Source organism: Myiozetetes cayanensis, unplaced genomic scaffold (genome assembly GCF_022539395.1).
Source record: "Myiozetetes cayanensis isolate MyiCay16 unplaced genomic scaffold, myiCay2020 scf22, whole genome shotgun sequence".
Classification (NCBI taxonomy): Eukaryota; Metazoa; Chordata; class Aves; order Passeriformes; family Tyrannidae; genus Myiozetetes; species Myiozetetes cayanensis.
This window is the reverse complement of record NW_026087434.1, coordinates 6,809,934-6,827,537: the sequence shown is the minus strand read 5'-3', so window position 1 is coordinate 6,827,537 and position 17,604 is coordinate 6,809,934. Positions and strand designations below refer to the sequence as shown.

At 57.6% G+C, this 17,604-nt stretch overlaps 1 protein-coding gene across 1 annotated transcript in view; it reads right to left on the bottom strand.

Annotated features, from left to right (window-relative positions):
• Nucleotides 1-17,604, bottom strand: part of ITGB4 (integrin subunit beta 4) — a 21,304-nt gene extending 3,700 nt beyond the window's left edge. Inside the window, exons 1-32 of the mRNA XM_050319021.1 lie at nucleotides 17,511-17,604; nucleotides 16,903-17,107; nucleotides 16,311-16,407; nucleotides 15,730-15,901; nucleotides 14,849-15,112; nucleotides 14,374-14,463; nucleotides 14,097-14,219; nucleotides 13,809-13,976; nucleotides 13,443-13,519; nucleotides 13,083-13,294; nucleotides 12,721-12,824; nucleotides 12,448-12,564; nucleotides 11,614-11,731; nucleotides 11,350-11,469; nucleotides 10,769-10,875; nucleotides 10,421-10,454; nucleotides 9,776-9,964; nucleotides 9,138-9,241; nucleotides 8,657-8,715; nucleotides 8,053-8,076; nucleotides 7,742-7,890; nucleotides 7,482-7,661; nucleotides 6,766-6,914; nucleotides 6,083-6,287; nucleotides 5,474-5,634; nucleotides 4,934-5,114; nucleotides 4,582-4,719; nucleotides 3,870-4,052; nucleotides 3,530-3,661; nucleotides 2,320-2,520; nucleotides 1,254-1,427; nucleotides 587-760 (exon numbers count right to left, since the gene is read on the bottom strand). Of these exons, the coding sequence (XP_050174978.1) occupies nucleotides 587-760; nucleotides 1,254-1,427; nucleotides 2,320-2,520; nucleotides 3,530-3,661; nucleotides 3,870-4,052; nucleotides 4,582-4,719; nucleotides 4,934-5,114; nucleotides 5,474-5,634; nucleotides 6,083-6,287; nucleotides 6,766-6,914; nucleotides 7,482-7,661; nucleotides 7,742-7,890; nucleotides 8,053-8,076; nucleotides 8,657-8,715; nucleotides 9,138-9,241; nucleotides 9,776-9,964; nucleotides 10,421-10,454; nucleotides 10,769-10,875; nucleotides 11,350-11,469; nucleotides 11,614-11,731; nucleotides 12,448-12,564; nucleotides 12,721-12,824; nucleotides 13,083-13,294; nucleotides 13,443-13,519; nucleotides 13,809-13,976; nucleotides 14,097-14,219; nucleotides 14,374-14,463; nucleotides 14,849-15,112; nucleotides 15,730-15,901; nucleotides 16,311-16,407; nucleotides 16,903-17,107; nucleotides 17,511-17,525 (4,426 nt within the window). The 5' untranslated portion in view covers nucleotides 17,526-17,604. The remainder of the gene's footprint in view (nucleotides 1-586; nucleotides 761-1,253; nucleotides 1,428-2,319; nucleotides 2,521-3,529; nucleotides 3,662-3,869; nucleotides 4,053-4,581; nucleotides 4,720-4,933; nucleotides 5,115-5,473; nucleotides 5,635-6,082; nucleotides 6,288-6,765; nucleotides 6,915-7,481; nucleotides 7,662-7,741; nucleotides 7,891-8,052; nucleotides 8,077-8,656; nucleotides 8,716-9,137; nucleotides 9,242-9,775; nucleotides 9,965-10,420; nucleotides 10,455-10,768; nucleotides 10,876-11,349; nucleotides 11,470-11,613; nucleotides 11,732-12,447; nucleotides 12,565-12,720; nucleotides 12,825-13,082; nucleotides 13,295-13,442; nucleotides 13,520-13,808; nucleotides 13,977-14,096; nucleotides 14,220-14,373; nucleotides 14,464-14,848; nucleotides 15,113-15,729; nucleotides 15,902-16,310; nucleotides 16,408-16,902; nucleotides 17,108-17,510) is intronic.

Sequence of the window (17,604 nt, the reverse complement as noted above, 5' to 3'; positions counted from 1 at the left end):
TAGGTCAGCTAAGACTGGCCCTATTCTATTGACAGAGCAGCCCAACACCTCCAGGGTCTGTTCAGGGGGACAGGGGCAGCTGGGACCAGGACTGGGTGCTCTGGCTCCTCCTCAGCTCACCCCACTGGGACACAAGGCTCATGGCAAGCCCAGCAGCCTCCCAGGTGACACCCAGGGACTGAAAACCCTCACTGACAGGGACTGTGGCCAAGAAGCTTGCAGAGGCACATCTCATATGGAGCACACGTTCTCCCCAGGAGTTCTCCCAAGGCCTGTGGAGTAAGACTGGGAACAACAAACTCGTTAGGAACGAAGAGGATGGGGACAACGAGTTGATCAGAGCACGGTGGCAGCAGCGGTGATGAGTGTTAATCAGTCCAGGTGGGTTGAAACACAGTGGAAGTCACCTGCAAATGGAAAGGTGGTGTGATGGAGGCACAGGCTGGGTCAGGAGGAGGATCACAGCACATGGCAAGCCATGGAGAGGAGGTCTGGGGTGAGCAGTGGATGGCAACAGCTCATGGACGGACAGTGGCTTGGCTGTTATGGGATGTGTGGCTGGGAGGAGACACTGGACAAGCTGTACCTATGTACTTGCAAATCCCTGTGGACCCATCAGTCATGATTATAGAGTCCCGACAGCCAATGCTGGGGTAGTAACCCTTCACCTTTGCCCTGCTCCTGAAACCCACATCCCGGGGCCGTGGGATTGTCCTCCCAGCATCTTCACGGATGGGAGGGAGGAGTGTCCCTGGGTAATCTACAGAAGCAGTGCAAGAAGAAAGAGAAAAACACCATTGGAAACACTTCAGAGCGGGTTCAGCCCAGGTGCTGCTTCCTGCACAGATGACTTTTTAAAGCTCAGGTTTGAAGAGTCTTTTAACAACCTTCTCTCAGCACAGCTGACACACAGGCGTGGAGCTGAAAGGCAACCACACTGCCAGACAGAGTGAGAAGAAGAGACACGAGCTCTTCCTGGACTGCTTTGTGGTGTGAGGATAAGGATGGAGCTCCTTTTCCTGAGCACTCAGCACGTTAGGGATGGGAACCCTTTCCAAACTGGCCAAGGAGCAGAGGGGCCTTAGCAAAGCACCAAGACATCAGTGGTGAGGACATGACCTTCCTGACCTCTGGTTCACAGGCCCCCTTAGCTGTGAACACAACCCTCACCCTAAAAGGGCTTTAGGGCACGGATCCAAAGACAGTCATGGGGGTGGAAGGAAAGGATTGGATCTCATGGCCTCAGTACTCACCATGCCCCATCTGCACCGTGGAGTAGTCTCTCGTTAGCGAGGAGCTCCCCATCACCCTGTGCTCCTGGTGCACGTGGGAGCTCAGCTGGTGGTAGCTGGTGTTGGTTGTCCTGGTCAGCGAGCCACTGGCGCTGCCGGGGAAGGAGAAGTCCACACGGCCGTTCAGCAAGTGCTCTGTGGGAGAAGGCACACCATGAGGGACGTGGCTGTGGGCAGGGACGCTGCTCCAGTTTCCACGGGGAGGAAGCAGGAGGCATCATCAGGGTGCCCCCTGCCTCGGCTGTGTTCCAGCTTCAGCCACGCTGGGAGGTTGTTCTGGGGTGTTGCATCTGGAACCAGCCACAGCCACCCCACGTGACGAGGCAGAAACAAAGGGGTAAACAAAAACACCCAGCACCAGACACACCCCTGGTGCCCAAGGTAACGCCAGACCTCGGCCTTGCTGGGGCTCTGCCTTGTGGTTGTCGCCACGTTCTCTCACGTGTCCCCTTAGACGCAAGCACAGATTGGTAATTTCAGATTTAAAAAGGAGGCTGAAGAAGGAAAATGGCCCTTTATGGAGGTGGTTTCTCCAAATCTTGTTCTGGATCTCGGCTAGATCTGAAAAGCAAACTCCACTCCATCGTTCTGGTCCTCGACAAATCCCTGTCCCCTCCCAGGGGGGCAGGAGAGATCAGCTACCCACGAGAGAGTGATTTCTGTTTAACAGTCCAGCACATCTGCCCCAGAAGCTCAGGGCACTTAATTAAGGTGAAGAGCTGCCTTTGGAAGTGGCACTGCCATCATCTGAGTCTGCTCCTGCCTTGAAGGTCCAGCCTTTTGTAGAAGCAACTTGCTAGCAGGCTCCCAAGTCCATGCCGAGATGGGGGTTACCTTGACACTCTTGTGAGCAGACACACCAGGACAAGGTTTTGAAGCAGAGCAGACCACAACAGTGCATCACACCAACACGAGGATGGGCACACAGGGGGAGGGTGGGGGCACAGACTGGGGCAGATCCCATCCACTGGCCCCTCGGCTCAGAGCAGGACGAGGCACTCGGTGCCACAACGAAGCCGTCCTTCACCTGCTTGGGGCCGGGGCGTCCCGCTCCTCCTCGCACTGCCCGTGGCCACGTCGCTGTCCTCCTCGGGGAGGAGACCCTCGGCGTCCGAGGAGAGGCGGCTGCTGCCAGAGAGGCGGGGAATGGTTTCGGGTGGGAGCCTCCAGGTGATGCGGCGAAGGTCCAGGTCTTCTCCCAGCAGCGGCACATATTTCCACCTGGAGCCTTTTGGGACAACGCAAGCACTGGTGTTGGCATGACCTGCAGGGGGGCAGGGTGGGCTGCCCACCACCTCTGTGCTGCTTGCTGGGGAGGGGAAGGGGCAGGAACCAGTGGGAACAGCGTTCATTCACAGCCCATCCCGCCACGAGTTGGATGATGAGTTCAGGCGGCGCAACCATCGTGGGACTGGTGGGTGGAGAGTGGTGGGAGCGTGACAGGCAGGGGGCTCCTCAACCCCCAGGCTGTTCTCCAGCCCTGTGTCCATCGTGACAAAAGGTGAGAGTCAAAGTCCCACCACAGGCCTGTCCCTGTCACGAAGAGTCTGCAACAATTGTCCTCTGCTCAGGAGAGGTTTTGTCACTCCTTGATGTGCCCTCGGGATGGTCCAACTCTTGATGTTTCCACCACCTGGCTCTCTGAGGGGACCAGGGACTCGCTCTTGGGTCCCAGGCCCTGAGAACTCTCCCAGAGAAGACCCCAGAGAAAATCCTACCGACAAGCCTCATCTTCTCCCTTATGGCCCATCTTCCTCTCCTTGTCCCAGTACAAAAGCAGGGAGTCAGACTCATTCAGAGAGCGAAGTGATGGAGGAAGAGAGGCCAGTGCCTTCCCAGCACTGCTGAGCAACCTCCTGTTGGCTTGGCCAAGACCCCGAGCATCCAAGGAACTCAGAGGTCTGTGCCTTGCCAGTGCTTGTCTGCTGACACCAACTCATGATCCAGCCCAATGGCAACAGGAAGGGAAGGTGAGCAGGGAGGGCCGTGGAAAGCTCCTCTCCCGCCCCACACTGAGATTTTTCTTTGCCTCATGGCTGAGACAAGGAGGCACTGGTCTTATTTAGGCTGTGACCAGTCAGGTGTTCCCATGGATGCAGCTACCGGGCTTTGGAAAGGTTTATCTCCACAACTCGGACCTCCCCATCTCCGAGAGGAGGAAAGGAGCAGTGCAGCAAAGCTGTTGCTGAGGAAAAGGAATGTTAAAAATGACCTTTGCAGAACTCAGAGCAACGCACCTGAATCATCGGAGACGCTGGGGCGCTTGCTGCCGGCCGGGGAGCGCAGCACATCCGCGCTGTACATCAGGTAGCTGTCGTAGTCCTCACCTCCCTCTGCATCCACGATGGGGACATCAGGGATGATGGGGACTGCAGGACAGGTGGAAAAGTGCTGTCAGACAAGCGGCAAAGAGCCACCTCTCCCACGCTCAGGCCGGGCCTCAGCGTTCCCCAGGGTGGCTGGTGCAGCAGAGCAAACATCAGGGCACGTTTGGGCTGGGGAGGCAGCTGGGGGTGATGGGGAGGACACCCCAGCACTGCTCCTGTCCCCCTGCTGCCCACCCAGGCAGGGACTCACTGGACATGGGGCGCTTGGGCTGCGTGGCGAGGTTGATGGTGGCTTCTCTCTCAGGCCCCCAGCCAGCAGCGTTCCTGGCCTTCACCGTGTAGCGATAGGGCTGCGACTCCCGCAGGTTTTCAATCAGCACCATGCGCTTCTTCGGGTCCTCAACCAGCACCTTCTTCACGGGGCCCACGGGGACTGCAAACACAGGCACCTGTCACCCACAGGACACCGAGGGCCCCACAGCACCCCACCCTTGGCTGGCTGAGGTTTGGTGTCAGGACACAGCCCGGCTCTGGGATAAGGTGCAGCAGCTCTATGGGCTGCTCACAACAGGCATGACATCGTCCTGGGGGAATTCCCAAACTGGATGCTGAAGTCAACCTACACCACAGGTCTCCTGTTGCTGGTGTGTCACAAATAGCACCTTCCTGGCACCCTATCCCTAGGTCTAGAAAACTAAGTTTTTGAGATGAAAAATAACGTTAAACACCATGGAAGCGGATGGGAGCCGAGACTGTTCTGGGATTTGCAGGATTAAATCCTGACTGGTGATTTTTCTGCACTCCTTCCATCAAGAAGTGACCCCTCCAAATCCCAGTTCTCACAAGAAACATGCTTGGAACTGTTCTGGTTCTGCTGCTGCTTGGGACCAGCACGGCCTGTGGAAAGTGTGCTCTGACCCCTCAGCCTGGCTGGACTGACCCATCCAGAAATGAGCTCTTACTGTTGTCCTCGTTGACGAGTCCATAACTGACTTCATAAGCCGTGATGTCCCCGTTGGTTTCTGCAGGCTCAGCCCAGCTCAGCTGTGTCACAGTGGAAGACACGACGTTGAAAGCCAAGCGACCAGGCTCGCTGGGCACTGGAAAGGCAAGAGAAAAGGGTCCACGTTACCTCAGGTCAAGCGCCAGCAGATGCCCAGAGTTCCCCAGATCACAGCTGGGTTGCAGTGGGAGATGCTCAGTGCTTGACCCCTGACCATCAGAAGCTCAGGGCTGGAGTCCTGACCCCGTGTCGGGTGCACAGGCACAGACTTGCTCCCTACATGGTGGGAAGAAGGATGTAGAGTGGCTCACCCTCCTCCAGTGTGCGGCAGTGGATGATGTCAGAGTAAGCCCCCTCACCCAGGGCGTTGTAGGCACAGACTTGCATTTCATAGTCACAGAAGGGGTAGAGGTTACTCAGCTCTGCTGGTGGTGTTTTGACGTCGATGAGATGGGCTTCTGACTCAGGGTCCCCTTGGATCCAGTATTTCACCTGGCAAAGCAAGAGCAAGCTGGGATTCCTTCAGATCCTCACATAATGGGTGAGAAGTTCCCCATCTCTTACTAAATCTGCTCTGGGAAGGGTGTTGTGCCATTCCTCTGAAAAACGGGAGGTCACGACAATCCGGGCATTTCATGGGAAGTGATGGAAAGAAAGGTGAGACCACCAGGAATCTTTCCTGCAAATCCCACATCCACCCAGCAATGGTCCCTCAAGGATGGAGGGGACCAGAAGGAGTGAACTTGCTCCCTCTTTTGGGTGTCCTCTTGGATTCCTTCAGTACAAATGACTGTGAGAAACACCTGCAGGATGGGACCCACACTCTTCCCTGGGATCCACTCAGCCCTCACCTTGTACCCCAGAGGTTTTCCCGGTGGAGGAAACCAGTTGAAGCTGATTTCCCTGGAGCTGAGGGCGCGGGCACTGGGATTAAGTGGTGCACTCAGGCGGCCTTTGGGGGACTGGGGGACCTGGCCCAGGCCAGTCATCGAGGGGACACCATCCACCAGCTCTGCAGACACGAGGAAGAAAGACCACATCAGTGTCAGTCCCCACCTCGGGAGAAAAACAAGAAAGTGTGCATCTCCCCAGCACTGCCCTGCCAGGCTGTGACAAATGTTATTTACTGTTTTGATCCACTTGATGAGATCCCTTACACTTTTCATTGTCCAGCCGAGGGGCAAGTGGCAAGCCCCACCTCTCCATTATTTTTATAGCTTTTCATTCAAATTCCCAAGGAAAAGGAATAAAGAATCGGCTCTATTTCCTTCTGCGAGGTACATTATAGCCCTCTTCTTCCCACCCACTGTCTGTTCCCCCTCGCGCCTCTAGAGGGAGGCCCAATTCTACCGCTCGGAGCGGGGAGGAACCTCCTCGCTGCCGCTTTTCGGGCGAGGAGCAGCGCTGGAGCTCTGTACCAGCACCCTCGGGATGGGCTGGGCTGGCGTGGGGGTCCCTACCTGGGTCGGCGATGGTCACCGTGGTCTGGCCGTATCGGCCGATCTTGGCGCCGTACTTGGGGTGGAGGAGGTCGATGGCAAATTGCTTGAGCTGGAAGTTGTTCAGGAGGGTATCTATTTCAGTCAGCTCCAGCAAGGGCACCTGCACCTCCTTTCGGGTCTCCCCAGGTTGGAAGACCAGTTCGCCCTCTGTGAAGAGATAGTCCTGGAGGAGAAGGAAGAGCTATGTTCAAGGCCAGGCTGGATGGGGCTCTGAGCAGCCTGGTCTAGTGGAAGGTGTCCCTGCCATGGCAGGGGGGTTGGAACAATGATCTTTAAAGTCCCTTCCAACCCAAACCATTCTATACTTCTGTGATTACAACCTACAGCACCCATGAGGAGGCTCCCAGGGAGTTTCCCCTCATCTCCCAGTCAATCCCCATTTGCCCCACACTGCCCACAGCTCCAGGGCAGCTGGTACCTTCTGCCTCAGGCACAGGTATCCTTTCAGATCCCTGAGGCACGGGGAGCAAGGGATGGGGAGGAATGTCTACCCTGTGCTAACCTCAACCCTCGGGTCCCCCCTTCCAGCCACATCCCCTTCGAGGCTGATCAACAGCTCTTCTGCAACCCTGGGCTGGCTCTTCCCCAGCCCTCCATTCCCTCTCCTTCCTGCCTGCCAAGGCCAGGAGTGCTGCCCTTACCCTGCCGTTCTTGGCGGTGAGGTCCCGGGTCCTGTAGGTGACCTGGGATTTCCCGTTGTCGATGATCTCCCGCAGGACGGGGATCTTGGCCAGCTTGTCAAAGCGGCTGTGGGAATAGGCTGGCTGCAAGAAGGTGATGAGGCTGCTGGCTGGAAGAAGAAAGAGGGAAGGAATGTGTGAAGAAAGTAAAAGAAGAATCACACTACAAACACTCAGGTGTCCTCCATGAACAGTTCCCATCACCCACAGGTGTGAACTGTGCATGAAGTATTACTGAAGATTTCACCACTCCCAGTTTGTTCTCTCTACTCAAAACAGCCAGGCAGGAAGCAGAGACAAAGTGCTGGGGACATTCACCTGCCCCAAGCACAGCAAAGAGGTTCTGCTTCACTCCAGCAGCCTATGAACTGGAGCAGCAGAGGCACATGATCAGCCCTGGATCTGTCATGGAATCTGTAGCACCTAAACCTGTAATGGTCACATAATTGGGTCTCTGGCAGCAGGAATGACGACTCTCCTTTGGATGTGTTATAAGATGCTCCATTGAGACCCAGGTGACTTCAGAGAGGAGTCACCAAGCAAGTCTCTGCTCTGTGACCTGGGCGTGCTCCAGTACACAGACTGTGCCTTCCTTACAAACCACATCAGCCCACCTGGACAGACACAGGACACCCAAACACAGACACCCTCCCTGCACCACGGGCGCAGCCCCTCACCTTGTTCTTTGATGATGGTGATGTTGACAACCCTGCGCCCAATCTTCGCGATGCCGTTGGGGACCTCGATGGCCTCCACCTGCAGCTGCTTCTCATCATCATCCTCCTCCCTGATGAAGAGCGGGACACGGACATCCACCAGCTCCACGGCCTCCTGGAACTCCACCAGCCCCTGAGCATCTGGGGGAAGGGCAAGGGTTAGAGGTGGGAAATGCCCCCCCGTGCCCAGCCAGGAGGCAGCGCTGGGCTCTGCTCCCCACCTTGGTCTGAGGTCACGGTGTAATAACCCGGCGCAACCTTCAGCTCGTTGAAAGCCTCGTGGGACACGTGTTTTTCCACCGCTTTGATGATGTCTGGCTTGGCTGAGCGAGGAGCAGTGAGCACTGTGTCCACAATGGCGTGATCCTGCCTGGGAGGGGGGAAGAGAAAGGCAGGAAAGAGCTGAGACCAGAGTTGCTCATCTCACACCACGGCTCTGGGGCCAGTGAGGGTGTGGGACATTCATCCACCCCGCACATGTGTGCACAAAGAGGGAGAAGCTGCACCAGAGAGGGCTGCGAGTTGCTCTTACCTTTTCCCAGAATTAGGCTGTAACCTGGGGGAATAAAAAAAAACCCAAATCAGAGTGACTAACACATCTGGAGAGACAAAGTGCTGTGTGAATCACTGCCCTGGGCAGGTCTGAGCTGCAGCACTGCCCTGCGGGTGCCAACCCATCCCACAGAGCCCATGGCCCCAGCACGTTCTCTCCTGCCTGCGTGGCTGCTCTCTCCCACCCTGGGTTTCCCAATTCAGTGAGAAACATGCCTGCAGGGGGGATCACATCTTTATCAGGCCATGGGGAGGGGATACCACTCCCTGCTCAGCAGTGGCATCCCCAAACTCCTCCCGACCTGCGCTCCTAGCTTTGCACCAGGCTGAAACTTTTGAAGCCAGTGGGAATTTTCCCATTAAGCACCATGCGATCAGGATTTGTTCCTGCTGGTCTGAGATCTCCTGCACAGCTGGGTGGGCTCTGCTCTGCAGCCCTGGGCGGGTGAAGCAGCACTCCAGGCTTGTGCCAGTGATGTCTCACAGACCATGCTCCTTCCCAACATCCCAGATTTCACACTCCATCCTCAGCAGGGCCCTGGGGGAACCCCGCCCTGCAGGAGGTCTCTTCCCCACTGACTCACCTGAACTTGGTCTGCTGGAGCTTGTGGCAGCCAGGGATGTGCTTGAAAACATCGTTCAGCTGCAAGGAGCAACAGGGACTGTCACAATATATCCCTTGCTGAACAGGGGTGTGCTCAGCGAGCAGACACTGCTGCCAGCAGACACGAGAGCCCTTTGGCCACCCCAGGTCCTCCCCCCTCACCCTCCCACACCAGGCAGAGACCACCACACGGTTTCTCCCCAGGACATGGCAAGAGGCAGCAAACCGACTCCAAACAGCAGCTTCAGACAGCACAGCCCAAAGCAAACCTCAAACCTCGTCATTGCGTGAGATTTAAAATCTGTGCTTTCTCTCAGAGAGAGGTAAAACTTCTCCTTCCTTTCAAGAGCTGTCTGGGTTCACAGGGAAGGGGCACCTGCCCTTCCCAGCGTCACAGGCACCCCCTCGGTGTGGTTGTCCCCCTGTGCCATCCCAAGCCCCCCTCGTGCCCGGGCTCGTACATTCTCCTCCACTTCCTTGCGCAGCTGCTCGCACTCCCGCGTGTCCGGCTTCGTCAGGTTCTGCGTGAAAAGCCTTGCCAGCCTCAGAGACAGCCCATAGGGAACTGGAACGAGAAATTCCCGAATCAGAAATTCCCACTCCTGCCTCCTCAGTCAGAGAAATGACCCGCCCAAAAGCTGGAAGCACAGGGACACACACGATGCTCGGTGTCCAGGCTGTGTCACCAGCACCCAAACCCCATTGGCCCAGCAGAGAAAACCCTCTGAGAACTGGAGGGATAACTGGGAAGTTCTCTGCCAGATCCAGCAAAGGAAACAGTGCCCAGTGGTGGCTCTGGACTGATGAGGCAGTGAAAACAAGGCTGGGTCCCTGAGTTCATGAGACTAAGACACATGCAGCATTCATCTACCACGCAACCAGACTGTCAGGAGATCTCCAAGGGTCCTGCTACAGGGCTGGACACCAGGCTCTGCTGCTCAGCTTCCTCCAGGATGGAAGCAGGTAAAGAAACAACCCCCCCTTGAAATTGGGCTTGGAGGTAACACTCTGGCTGCTGGAGCTGGGGGGTCACCACCAAGGGTTCAGGTCCTTTAGGGCACCCGTGGCATCTCCCCTGTCCCTCAGACGTGGCACTCACTGAGGTCCTTGGGGTTGGTGGCAGCGGGGGAGGCAAAGCCCTGCTTGTGCACATTGTTGTGGATCTTCCATCGGACCGTGTCCCGCCCCTTGAGGGACCCACTGCGCACCAGGGGCGTGTCCAGGTGGTCAGAGGACATGAGGCTGTGCCGAAGCATGTAGTGGTCCTCCTTGAAGCCAACGGTGCGACCTGCAGGGCCAGGGGCAGGGTCAGAGCCTGGGCACGCTGGGACAAGGCCAGCCATCGACATCCCAACACCAGAGACTTTGCTCTGGGGAACCTTTAAGGCTTCCACCGTGACAAGAGTATTGGGATGTCAGGAGGGGAGTGGGGTGGAGAGGGCAAGGGGTGTCCATGAGTGGGGAGAACACACCTCACCAGCTGGGCATTACAAGGGATGCTGGTCACGGAGAGCCAGCAGTGGGATTCCCAGCAGGGCACCCCAGGGTGTGGGGAAGGGAGGGAAAGTAGAGCAGAAGCTCCAGGGCTCCTTGGCTCAGGCTCTCTGCTAGGAGGTTTCTCCCTGATCCACCTCCCCAGCTCAGAGAGGAGGAGGAGGGATGCTTATCCCACCCCCCCTCCAAACCCAGGAAGGCAGTGAACCCCACAGATCCCTCTCTCTCCCCCAGGTCACAGGGCAGGTACCTCGTGCACAGCAGGGAAGCAGGGCCAGGCAAGCCTAGAAAACAAATGGCCAAACACAATCACTTTGTGGCCAAGGGCAAAGCACCCCCTCCACCCCCGTTTCCAGTTGAGAGGATTCACATCAGCAGGGGTGGGTAGGCAGTGGGTGGATGGGGCTCTGGAAGTGGATTTTAGCCAAAAATCCCAGAGCAACTCAAGTCAACAACACCAGAGGTGCTGGATAACACTGGGACCCAGCTCCTGCCAATCTGGCTGTGCTGGAGGCTGGATGGGTTCTAGGAATTTGTCATGGTTTTGGCTTTTATCTGGTCCTCTCCCCAGACTGGGGCAGCCAGCTGAGGCACTCACCTTGCAGCAGGCACAGAACTTCCAGCAGAGCAGCAGCAGCAGCCCCAGGAGCAGGATGAGGAAGATGAGCAGCGGGATGAGCCAGAAGAAGCTCCTTGGTGGGCACTCTGCAAGCGACAGCAACGTCACTCCCGGGCATCAGCCCCTGTGGGGGGTGTGCAGGGAGGCAGTGGGGAGGCAGGGACAGAGGGGAAAGGCTGGACCACAGCTCTCTGAGGGATGGAACAGCCCAGTCAAGCCTGGGAACCCCTCTCTTGGTGCTCACAGTGAGAAGTGCTGTTCAGGGAGAACCATCACAGCTGTGCCCACATCCAGCCACCCCAAAGGGGCTGTGCAGCACCTGGCACCTCACATCAACCCCTGCCCGTGCTGGCAGTGGAAGGGCTGTGAGCTCTAAAGGTGCCACACTCCACTCCCTGCAGTTCACCTGGCAGCCAATGACACCCACCCCTCTCATGCAGGAAGGTGGTGCCTGAAGCTGCCCCTGCCCAGGGGCACAGCAAAGGGACCAAGCAGGGATTGGAGGTGTCACTCTGATCCAAAGCCCAGGCTGGACATCCCCCCTTCCTCCTCCTGCTCACCTTTATTCTTCTGCACACGGACGGTGGTGTTGGGGAGCACACTGGGGTCTCCCTCCAGGGAGTAGTGGTAGGTGCAGTCATCATCCTCATCCTGGAAGGAGCAGTACTCGCCAGCCTCCTCTGAGGAGACAGGGGACAGGGTGGCAAAGTCACCAGGGTCAGGAAAGACTTGGGGAGCAGCCCTACATGCACACACACACACACACGGGGCAGGGTGCACAGGAGACTCCCCACATCTGCACCCAGCTCTCCTTCTCCCAGTACCTTTCTTCAGCTCTTCCACCATCTGGATCTGGAGGTGGCACGTGCTGCAGTTCCCTTTCAAGCTGCCCTTTCCCCAGGTCTGGCAGCGGACGCAGTCCCGGATGCTCTCGCACACAGCCTGGAAGCCCTGGGCACAGAGGGGGGGACAGTCAGGGGACAGCCCATGGCAAAGGGAGGGCATTGCCTCCCAAAGACAAAGCTGGAGAGGCAGCGCTGCGTCCTCACCCCGATGCCAGGGCAAGGTCAAAGAGAGGAATCACTTAGAACAAGCAGCTTAAAAAAAAAAGGATTTATAAGCCCAGGAGCCCACTCCAGCCACTTCCAAAATCTCTTATGCCAACAGCCTGCATTTGGGCAGCAATTAGATCTTCTCCCAGGGTTTGGGAGGCTTTTCCAAAATATGACAAAGCCAGCTTTCTCCATCCCCACAGAGGGATTAGCTGGTGTTTGTCAATGGGGAAACTGAGGCACGAGACTGCCATATGTGTCCAAGGCCGGGTTGGATGTGGGCCTGAGCAACCTGATCTAGTGGAAGGTGTTCCTGCCCATGGGAGCTTTAAGGTCACTTCCAACCCAATCCTTTCTATGATTCTATGAAATAAGGTTTTTTTCCAGGCTTGAGGCAAATCAGAACAAGCCAGGAACCAAGCTCAAACCTCTGCCCTTCACCAGGGTGCAGGTAAACACAGACAGACACTCAGCTGTTGCTGCTGGTGAGCTGGAGGGTGCAGAAAGCCCTTGGCTACAAAGCAGGATTTTGCTCCTGACTGAGAAGTGCCTTCATCTCTGCATTGCCTTCCTTCCCGGAGGCTCCGTGTGGGAAGGAGAGCTGACAAACCCGCAGGGACTCACCAGGGAGTAGCTGATTTCGCAGGTGGAGCTGGTGTACAGCGAGGCCATGTCACAGATGCATCTGCCGCATTCGCACCTCCCGTGGTTGTTGCAAATGCCCTGGGAGGGAAGAGCTGTCAGATGGCACCCGAGAGCAATCCCAGGGTGCTGGGAGTCAGCAAGGGGCCAGCCCCAGTGGCCCAGAGCTTCCAGCATCGGGGCAACTCGCCACAGCCCTGCCTAGACCTGTGGTGGGCCGGGCAGGGCTTGACCTACCCCTCTGCTGTCGATGCAGGTGTCGTTGCTGGTGGGACACTCACAGCCCGGGCCCTGCCAGCCGCTCTCACACACACACGCGCCCCTGGAGCAGCGGCCACGGTCTGGGGGCAAGAGGATGAGTCTCCCAGTGCCCAGTGCTGTGCTGCCCCCACCACCCCGCCTACAGCTCCCCCACTTCCCCTGGGGTGCAAGCAGACCCCACGGCATCCTCCCTCGTGTTTGCCAGCACGGAGTCCCTACAGCCCATCGCTGGTCACTCACACCCCCCCACCCTGTGCCAGTGCCACCAGTGCGGGGACACCCTGTCTGTGGTGCCAGGCCCAGCTGGGGATGCTGGGGGCAGAGGGGGCTGCTCTCACCGTTGCAGAGGAAGCCGGAGGTGCGCGGGCACTGCAGGACGTCGAACTCGCAGAAGGCCCCGTCGAAGCGCTGCACCAGGTCCTCGGAGTAGCACTGGCACTTCCCACACAGGCACTCGCCCCTTCCCGAGCACGGCTCCACGTCCCCGGGGCGGATGCAGGCTTCGTTGTTGGGGGACGACGCCGGGGAGCAGTCGCACGTGTCCCCTCGCCTGGCAGGGAGGAGATGACGCTGAGAGAGGCAGGAGCAGAGCAGAGGACAGCAGGGTCCTGGGCAGGATGCCCAGCACATGTGTCACTGTGGGTCCCCAGACCCAGCGGGACCCCTGGGAAGGGTATGGAGCTGGACACGGTCCTTACCAGCCCGGGTGGCAGATGCACTGCCCGCAAACGAAGTTCCCGTGGAAGCTGCACTTGGGCGAGTTCAGCTCTTGTTGCTGGAAGAGAAGAGAGGAGAGGCATTGCTGAACGGGCTCAGCTGCCCCCAGGGACCATTTCAGGAATCAGAAGGGCAGATCCAGGGGCAAAGTTTTAACTTGAAGACCAAACTCTGCTGTGGGACAGCACACCCAGCTTGGTACAGGCAGTGAGGGAGATCCTGGGCCAGGCTGAGCCTCTGCCAGACACCAGTGAGGGGTCGAGTGGTACCCAACATGTTCCAGCCAACGCATTCCCACCCCAGGCTGGCCAGGAGGAGGACTGCTCTCTGCAGCACTGCCCCTGTACCTGCTCACAAGGACACACGTCGCAGACGACCGAGGCTGAGACGGTGAGGCTGTCGCTCAGGGAGGTGGGTTTCACTTGGATAACTCCCTGCCGGTCCTTCTCGGGGAGGCTGCACACGTGCTGCCCACCCACGTGCTCGAGAGCCTTCACGTGCATCTTGAACTTGCCCTGGGGGAAGGGACACGTGGCAGGGATGAGCCAGCTCTGCCTGGACCACAGCCCTGCCAGACGTGGAGGGCTCAGCCCCTCGCACGCACCTTCCCACTCCACGGCCATCCAAGGACTTACCACTTCCCCACGGGTGATGAGGAAGGAGCCAGACTCTGTCTTTTCATACATCGTGGAGGTGAACTCTGTCTTCATGGCCCTGGGAGTGAAGTCAGCCCTGATGTCCATCTTGGAGCGGATGCGCTGGGTGGCAGAAGACAAACACAGCGTTGGTTTTAAGCAGCACCCTGTGACCACCCCGTGGCCTGCTCCAGAGGGGCCACATCCTGCCTCCTGCTGCTCTCCTGGGTAGGAGGTGCCCACCCTCTGCCCTCTCTGCAGCCAGAGCAACCATTACCTCAAAGGCTGTACGGATCAGCTCCACAATGTTGGAAGAGTCCTCCTGGAGCACCCCAATCTCAGAGATGGGAAAATACTTGTGCAGCTTCTGCAGAGAGACAGGAGCCCCTGAGCCAAGGCCTTGAGAACCCTTCTCTAGCACTGCAGTGGGCTCTACTTTGGGCCAGAGACCTCCAAAAGTTCCTTCCAACCTAAATTACTCTCCATCTCTGTGCTCTTTACAAGCAACAGAAACCAACACAGGGAGAGCTCTAGAAGCCCGGATTCCTAAACCCTGAGACATCCCACAACCCAGAGCAGCCCCATAACACAGTGTGGCACCCTCCAAAGCACCGAGGTGTTGGTTCAGCACTTGGGAACTAAGTGCTAAGAGATAGGAGAACACTTTCTCCTCACAGCCAAGCTGAGGCAGAGGAGCAATGGTGCTGGAGGAAAGGGAAGCCCACGTGGCATCACTGCCGTGGTCTCCTCACCTCGTAGTAGCTGTAGGAGTGGTTGGTGACAGCAAAGATGGGGATGATGTTGTGTTGGCCCAACAGGCGCACCAGGGTGGGCACTGAAGGATAGTCCTGCTTGGTGTCATACACGTAGGTGCCACGGCTGTCCAGGTGACACTGCTCGTCGTTTCTTGCCAGGATCCCTGCCAGGACGTTGGTACCATCAGCTTCATAGTGAAAGGCAGATTCGGTGGAGAACACGAGCAGGTGAGTGCTGTCCTTCCTCCAGCCGATCTTATCCTACAGCCAGGAAGGGGGAGAAGCAACCTTCATCTCTGTGCCCCCCAGGCTCCTGCACAGCACCTACAGTCAGCACTGGCAGGAGCTGGAATTCCCAAGGGGCAAGGCACCACCTCCACCTGGCAGCAAACACAACCAGCTACATGGCCCCAGCAATCCAAGCACTCATCTGCACCCCCAGTGCACAGGGTGTCTCCCACCCAGCAGCTCAGTGCCAGGCACATGTATGGACAGGGGGCAAGCCCACGCTTTTCTGGACATGTTTGGAGCTGTGCTCATCCCTCAGCCAAGCAGCCAAGCCCAAGTGGGCTGTTTTCCAGGGAGCAGAGTTTCACCACCGCAGGCACGGAGGGGGACGGAGCAAAGAGCACACACAGAGTGCCCAGCAAGCAGCTCCTGTGCTGGGTATCAAACACCAGGAAACACACATTCTAAGGCTTAGGAAAAACTGGGAGTGCAAAACAGCTTGGCATTTGGAGCACGTGGCTGGGAGGGCAGGAGCTGAACATATAACCTGGGCTCCAGCGTGAAGCCCTTCTGCTCATCACCCGGTATCAGCGAGATCCACTGGTCAGAAACAGAGCCCACACGGCTCCTGCAAGCCTGGCCACCCTCACCTTGCAGACAGCTGTCTGCAGGATGGCATCAAAGCCGCCCTCGGGGGCATCCAGGTTCCCGGAGATGCGCTCCTTCCGGAGCTCCTGGCTGAAGTGGTTGATGTTGCTGGTCAGGCGGATGACGTTCTTGAAGGAGAAGGGGGAGTCGGCGTTGTACCAGGGCTCGCGCAGCCTAGGAGAGGAGCGGGGTTTTGGCAACCACAGGAGCAAAGGGATGCCTGGGTGCAAGGAGGAGAAGGGTGGAGAAAGCAGGTGGGGGCTGAGGAATCCCTCAGGGGAAGTCATAGGAGTTGAGCTGGCAAGCCACCAGCACTGGGAGGTAGAAGGGAGGAGGGAAGAGATGGAGAGGACAAGAGGTGCAGGGAAGGTCTGAAAGTGGGAGAGAACACTGCACAGGCATTGGCACGGTGCTACAGCAATCCCTGAGGGATGGGGAGGCCAGGGTGGACACAGTCAGTGAAGGGAGAGAGATGGACAAGGGCCTTGCATTGAGACAGTGAAGATCAGAAAAGCCATGCAGAAACAGAAGGCACCTGCCCTCCCTTCTGCTCCCACCCCACGGACCCACTGGGCTCACTCACTTCTCAGGTCTCATGTCTGTCTGAGGGGAAGAGACTTTGTCCACAAACTTGCCAAATCCAATGGTGTAATTGGAGGTCAGTTCTTGCAGGAACTCCGCTGGGAGGAGGAGGCACATAAATAAAGAGATGCCCATGAGCTCGCTGCTCTAGTAGAAGAACTCCTCTCCTGAGCATCTTCTCTGCTGGTCAGGCCTTAGGTAAGACTCACAAACTGTCAGCTTTTAAGATCTTTGGGTTTAGGGATTGTCTTTTATGGGGTAGAAACCTACACCCCTTTGGCAGCCCCCTTGGCAAAACTGGAGCTTCTGCAATGGCACCCCCAACACCAAGGGGTTCAAAGATGCCAAAGGCCCTGCACAGACCAGCTCTGTGGGGCACACGTGATGATCCCTGCAAGGCCAGGAGCAGCATTCCCCCACAGGGCTGCACAGAGCAGCAGTAATAAGAGACTCTAATTAAAACAGACACCTCTCAGCCCTCTGCCAGCTGCATCCCTCTCCCTGGTGCTGGCAGAGGACTCGCAGCCGCAGGCAGGAGCGAGCTGCCTGCCTTCATCAAGCTGGCTCCCCTCCTCTCCCAGCTCTGGTCTCACCTAGGTTTTGGCCCATGCTTTTGAGGTTGTCCAGATCATCAGACATAGAGTAGGAGAAGTCCATGAGGATGTAGAGATCCACGGGGCTCTCCAAGGGCTGGAAGACATCCATGTTGAAGCTCATCTCCTCCCCAGCTCGCAGCCGCAGGTGCATGCCCTGGGGGGACACCTGGGTCCTCTTCAGGGATGTGTTGATACTGGAATTCTGTGAAGATGAGTGTTGTGAAGGAGGTGGACTCCATCTCCTGTGCAGATGCAATGAGGAGGAGGCAGGGAACAGGGAGGTGTGTGGGAAGTGCAAAGGCAGGGATGATCCTGCTCCCCTCCCTCAGGCACTGTACAACAGCCTCCCATGTCCACACGTGTCCAGCCGGGCACCTCCTCCATATCTTGGCATTTTGCTTACATCTGTTTTGCCTGAAAAGCCACCCCAGCCCAGAGAAATCAGGGCTGGTGCCCAATGGGTCCATCAGCCAGCGAAAGCAGAGCTTTGTTTTGAGTAAACAGAGACCTAGACTTTTTTCGTGATGAAGACTCCAGAGGGGGATGAAGGATGTGAAGAACCCCTTCAGGAGAAGCCAAGCAGGGGCTGTGCCCCCAGCACCCACCTTCTGGGTCTGCATCTCGCCCCGGGTGCTCACGATGTTGCCCTCCCCGCAGCCGTAACGCTGCAGGTTCTCCCGCAAGTCACAGCGCGGCTCC